The following is a 6,577-nucleotide window of genomic DNA, read 5'->3' on the forward strand; positions in this document are numbered from 1 at the left end:
CATATGATCCTTCTTCTTGGATTATTTGCTCAGCATACAGATTGAATAAGTATGGTGAAAGAATACAGCCTTGGCTCACACCTTCCTGATTTTAAACCATTCATATCCCCTTGTTTTGTCCTAAGGACTGACTTTTGGTCTATGTACAAATGCCTCATGAGCACAATTGAGTGTTCTGGAATACCCATTTTTTGCGATGTCATCTATAATTTGTTATGATCCATACAATTTAATGCCTTTGCATAGTCAAACACAAACTTCTTTCTGGTACTTTCTGCTTTTAGCCAAAATCTGACTAACATCAGATATGATAGCCTTAATTCCACATCCTCTTCTGAATCCATCTTGAATTTGTGGCAATTCCCTGTCAATATACCTCTGCAACCATTTTGGAATTATCTTCAGTAGAGTTTTACTTGCATGTGATATCAGTGATACTGTTTGATTTCCACACTCCACTGATTCACCTTTTATTAGAATGGGCAAAAATACAGATTTTTTTCCATCAGTTGGCCAGGTTACTGTCTTCCAAATTTCTTGGCATAGATGAGGGAGGTTCTTCAGTGCTGCGTCAGTTTGTTGAAACACTTCTTTTTGTGTTCCATCATTTCCTGGAGGCTTTTTTCACTAATGCCTTCACTTCAGCTTAGACCTCTTCCTTTAATACCATTTGTTCTTGATCATGCAATACCTCTTAAAGTGATGGAACACTGACCAATTCTGTTTGGTTACATGTCATGGAATCGGTTCTGACTCATAGTGTCCCTGTACAGGGTTTCTGAGGCTGTAAATCTTTATGGGAGCAGAAAGCTTCATCTTTTTCCCGCGGAACAGCTGGTAGTTTCGAACTGCCGGACTTGATGTTAGCAGCCCGATTTGTAACCACTACGCTACTAGAGCACCTTACACCCTTGCATCTCTGCTCATGTGGTTTTCTTACAGCAGGGCCTTTGCGCAGTGCACATATACTTTTATTTTGCACTAGTTCTAACAAAGTAGTCTGATTTAGGACCCCAGCCAGCCACCTGGGATTATAGAAAGGGAAGGGAACTTCCCTTGGTATTCCCTGAGGATTTTCCTTTTGTGCTGAACACTCTATTAACTCATTGAAAAAATGGTTAAATGTGTATTTGGCATATTGTTTTCAAGAAAATAGGGAAAATTGTGGTATCTTTAGATTTTATTTCAAAATGACATATGAGCGTCAGTAAATTCCCTTCTGTTGAACAGTGCCTCTCATTACTAGATCGAGTGTGACTACTTAGTCATTTAGGTCTGTAATTGACTTTCAGGCGTATATTCTCAACATGCTCCATGTGGAATTAGTTGTTGCCCCTACCCATAAAAGTCTTATTGAATAAACCCATTCTCTCTTCTTTTCAGCTCTGCTCCGACTTTGGCCAAAGAAGCCTTCTTGAAGCAGAAGTGTTTACTGACCACTGAGCTCTAAAGGATGCCCCTTCCTCCTGGAGCTGGAAGGCCTAGCTCGCACCCACAGGTCCTCTGGGAATCAATTCCAGCTGCGGGGTACTGGATTCAGGAGCTTGTCCTTTACTTATAGGTAAAAAAGCGCAACCAAGATTGACTTCAACTCTACATAATGAAGTAGAAAAAAAACAGCTATGTATTATGTCCAACTGGAAGGGTTTAATTACACTGTATTTCTTCTCAATTGAGGGCGTCTGTCTTTTTATATGATATTATTAAAGTTGTAAATTTCTGAAACAAGGAAATTCTTTTCCTTGTGGTTTTCTTCAAACGCTTGGCTCCACCTAGTGGTTATAAACGTTCATAACAGCTCCATGGAGAGGCTGCCTGAGGTAGTCAACAGAATTACATGTTATTTCCCATTTTATTTCAAGGGTAATTGAATTGCTGTAAAATCTTTGCTACACAAAAATCTCAAAATGTGAAGCTGTTGTTTCTCACATCTCCTCCATCTAGGTCTATGCACCTTTGAAGATAGTGTTTCCATCTCTCGAACCCTTTCTTAAAGAATTCTGCTCTCTTGATTTGTACCACATCAAAATAGCAGTTTTGACATCCTCAAGAGAATCAAATTGTGTTCCTTTTAAATGTTCTTTGAGTTTGGGGAACCAAAAGGAGTCTGAAGGGGCAAGATTGAGGCTAAAAGATGAATGGAGTCAGGTTCCCAACAGACTTCTCCTAGGACAACTCTTAGGCCCTTGAAAAGGGGCAGGTATCTTGCCATGACGGATGAAGATTCCTTGTTAAAAATGTCCTGGCCTTTTTCTCATCAATGCAGTTTTCGTTTTCTTGACACTTCTTCCAGATAAGCCCCTGTAACCATCCAGTATTCTTCAAGAAAATCTATCCAAATAACACCTCAGAATTCCAAAAATCAATTGCCATAACTGTAGGAGCTGACCTCTCTACCTTGAATTCATCTTTGTGCTCTTCCCGACCTTTCTTAAAACACTTGTTGTTGTTAAGTGCCATGGAGTCATTGTGACCCATAGAAACCCCATATAAGGTTTCCAAGGAACAGCTGGTGAGTTTGAACTGCCGACCTTGTGGTTCAAACTGACCTTGCAGTCCAGCACATCAATCTACAGCACCAGTGCAACTGAAACGTGTTGGTCTATGTGGGGCACATTCCCCTCAACTTATTGCAAAGCTTCAATAATTTGGGAAGAAGATGTCCACTTGAGGTTTGTTTACAATTTTATATCAGTCCTAACCTCAAAATCATTATTTTCCCCATGGAACAAAAAGTAGCCTTTTGTAATACAAAAACAAACTAAAATATTCTATTTATGATAAACAGTGAACCACAAGGTGAATTAGATATGCAAGGTTGGTGGTTCAAACTTGCCACTCCTCAGAAACCCTATACAGGGTCTCTGTGAGTCGGAACTGACTTGGCGACACTTAACAAGAAGAAGGAAGAATAAGGCGAATGTATTACTGACAGAACTTGTCTACAGTCATCCACTGATCTCAGACCTACGTTTAACCACGTTTGTTTGGAATAAGCTCATGCATGTATGAACTGAGACCCTGTAGCAATACTTCTTGTAAGCTATAGTTCTTATCAATATAAGGTAAAGACATTTAGAGTTTGCAGACTCTAAGAACAAAACGAATTTACCGGGATAGAAATAGGGAATCAGGCTAGAGTAGAAATTGTTGTTCTTGAGCATCTACACAACACTTAACAAAAACTCACATTAGTTGAAGAATTTTGTGTTGAGAAAATTCTCTAGAATTTCCTTGTCTCTTTTTTGTCTTGCCTGACCAATGAAAATCTGAGTTCTGAGTTCGTTTACTGTTAGTATTGACTGTGGGCTTTAACCTCTTCTTTCCCCAAAAATGATTCTGGATGTAGAAGTCATAAATGCTTATTATAGAAAATACAGAAAGGCATAGAAAGTCCAACCCCCAGAAGTAGCGCTGTTTCTGCTTTAGAACTTTAGAATAAGGAAGGGAGGCCTCTGTTGTTGTGGGGAGTGAGGATGACCTGGAAGCCTTCGTAAAGTCATTATTAATCTCCGGTTATGGGGACCAGTGTTGAACGACAGCACCGGAATTTGTTTTTGTGTTGTCCACCCTGTGATGTGTATGTGATTGGGTACTCATTAGTACTGTTGTTGTTGTTGTTGTTGTTAAGTGCCATCGAATCGGTTCCAACTCATAGCAACCCTTTATATGGTTTCCGAGGAGCACCTGGTGGGTTTGAACTGCCAACCTTGTGATTCACAGTCCAGTGCAGACCCTACAGCACCACACCTGCTCAGTGTAAATTGACACCTGTTTGTATGATCTTTAAAATCCCATGGTTTGGACTATCCTAGGCTCCTTGTAGCTTAATCCTGTGCTCAGGCAAATAGACAGTCCTGGCTGGCTGGAAAATGCAGGAATTTTAATGCTGCACCTTTCCCATGGAGCTGGAGAGCCTGGAAACCACTTTTGCACAAAACAATTTTGTTGGAGGAAAGAAAGTTGGCTCTTTTTGCTGGCTGCCTCCCCTTAGCTATCTTGTGCTAATGGACGTCTTGCCAGTTCTTAATTGTAAAACAGATTTTCTCACAGCTGTGAGAGACACCTGGAACCAGAAGTTTGGCCCAGGACATGTTGTGCAGGCCCGCGTACTGATCATCCTAGTGGGGTTGCAAGGTTAAAGCTGGGCTCCCATGGCTTGGAATGCCTAAATTTCCTATCCCGCTTAGGAAGCAACAGTACCCTCCTTTAAGCTTCAAACATTTAGGAATTAAGTAGCCAAAAGTGTTGTATAAACTTTCTGTCTTCGGGTGCTTGCATTCTTGCCAGTCAGAATATTGATAGGGACTTTCTTAAAATTCACTGGAATGTCAAGCTAAAAAGAAATACTGTTTTCATGCCCAGACATGAAGTACACATCAATGATGAATTAGTCCTGACAGATACGTGTTGAAGAGACATTTCCTGTCATCTCTGTTGCTGATACCACCCAGGGCTGCTATAATGGATGGCTGGTCTTGTCCTGCTTACCTGTAAAGTGGAGAATGCTAAGGATATCTGAGAATGTGTCAGATCGGGAAGGGGAAATGTCTGTCTGTTCAAGAAGAGAGAAAGCTGGGTACATCTGGGTGAATTGGAGGGAGGGACAGCTGAGGTGGTGCCACAGACTGGTGACCTTCAGGGCATAGAACTCAATTACAAGAAATAAAAGCCCACCTCACAATCATCTGATAACTAAAGCTCTGATCCTCAGGTGAGGTGAAAAAGCCCTACGGAATGATCAACATGTGTGTGAGATGAAGAGGAAGTTTTTCTATATCTAGATGAGGTTCCCATGCAGTAGTATAATGTAGATACAAAACATTGGCAGTGTTTAGTTAACTTAAATCAGGAGAAATGAGAACATGTTTGGAAAGAGAGCAAGAACAATGGTTGATTTGATCACTCCAGCTTAGACTGCTGGTAGCATTCTTCCACTGGAAGGGTGCCTGAGGTGTGATTTATGGCTGAGATAATAGACTCAGGTTGGCAGAAACTAACAGAAGCCTGCTGTAGCTACAGGGCTCAACCACTTTGTGGTTACTTTCTTTCCGGACTTTCCAGTACTAGATTTTACCCTGGTAACTCATTAGGAGCAAAGATGATAACATCTAGGTTTGCCAACAGAGTTTAAGAAGGTGCTCCCGCTATTGCATCTGGGGTACGAGAGGACTGTCAGGATCTGGCAGTGGGCTATGGCCATTACTGTCACAACAGTGCGCTGCACAAGGGTCTACTGCCCACCTGGGTTCAAGGGGCGGCTTCCTGCACTGCCTTTGGGAGCAGAAAGGGAATGAACCTCAAGTTAGGCTATTGTATAGCTCTGGGAGAGGAAAGGCGAGTTGGCATGGTGGGTCGTTTAAAGTCAGCCATGTGGCATTCAGTTCTCTGTCCTCACTGTGACCTCAGAACTTGTAATGAATGTGATCCAATTTCTCACTGCCTCTTTGTCAGTGGTATCCCCTTGGTCCACAAAGGACGGACTCATGTTATTTCATTCCCACCTTTCTGGAGGCTCGAGTCATGTCCTTTGGTCTTGAGAAATTCAGATGTCCCTTCTGTGGACATTTAAGGATGGAAGCCCCCTGCTTGTTCCTTGAATCTAGGCTGCTTATTCTCTGGCTTCAGTTCTGACTGAACTTGTACCTCTCTTCTCCTCCCATAGAAAAGCCCAAAATGAAAGCTTAGTCACTTTAGAAACATGAGTAGAGTAGAATGATCTGGCAGTGACATCATGTTAGTAGGGCTGTGCTTGTTCCCAGTTCTAAAATGTAGGGCCCCAAACAAAGTCCCAAAGTCACTCCTCAGCATCTGCCTACCTGAGGAGTGGTTTGCTACAGCACAGATCCTTTACTCCTTGTGTCTTCAGATCTGGGCATGTTCAGGGGTTAGGAGGACCTCACTAGCTATGTTGTGTTGTGTTTACTTCCGATACATGTAATGCTTTGCAGTCGGCTTCTCAAGGGTCATTTATTTTTATATGCAGTGCACTGTTCGTGTCACGTGTTTTGCCGTGTCTATGATTGTGTTGGATGGTACTGTGCTGCACTGTGAGTTTGTGCACTGAGAACTGTAGGTGGGACCATACTCAAATAAAGTTTTTGTGAAACTTAATGTTGTCATGAGCTGTTTTAGTTTCTTGGAAGTGTATTGCCTCTGTACTGGCCTTTTCCTTTTCTCAACTGAATTGTTAGACACGAGTCACTATTAACAGGGGGCTGCAGGACCTGGCAGCTGCTCCTCGGACACCCTCTACAGGGTCACTGTGAGTCGGAATCAACTCAATGGCACTTTTAACAACAACAAGTGTAGATTTTCAGTTATCTCATATGCATATGAAAGCTGGACAATAACTAAGGAAGACCAGTGAAGAATTGATGCATTTGAGTTACGGTGTTAAGAATATTAAAAATACCATGGACGGCCAGAAGAACAAACAAATCTATCTTAAAAGAAATACAGCCAGCATGCTCATTAGAAATAAGGATGGGAAGACTTCATCTCAAGTACTTTGGGCATGTCGTTAGGAGGGACCAGTCCCTGGAAAAGAGCATCATGCTTGGCAAAGTGCAGGATC

The 6,577-nt window shown here is 41.9% G+C and overlaps 1 protein-coding gene across 1 annotated transcript in view; it reads left to right on the plus strand.

Moving 5' to 3' along the window:
* Nucleotides 1-1,450, plus strand: part of EPB41L5 (erythrocyte membrane protein band 4.1 like 5) — a 169,130-nt gene extending 167,680 nt beyond the window's left edge. The window contains exon 24 of the mRNA XM_006868729.1: nt 1,384-1,450. Within this exon, the coding sequence (XP_006868791.1) occupies nt 1,384-1,450 (67 nt within the window). The remainder of the gene's footprint in view (nt 1-1,383) is intronic.
* The last annotated feature ends 5,127 nt before the right edge of the window (nt 1,451-6,577 follow it).

The sequence above is a fragment of the Chrysochloris asiatica genome, unplaced genomic scaffold, assembly GCF_000296735.1.
Source record: "Chrysochloris asiatica unplaced genomic scaffold, ChrAsi1.0 scaffold00123, whole genome shotgun sequence".
Classification (NCBI taxonomy): Eukaryota; Metazoa; Chordata; class Mammalia; order Afrosoricida; family Chrysochloridae; genus Chrysochloris; species Chrysochloris asiatica.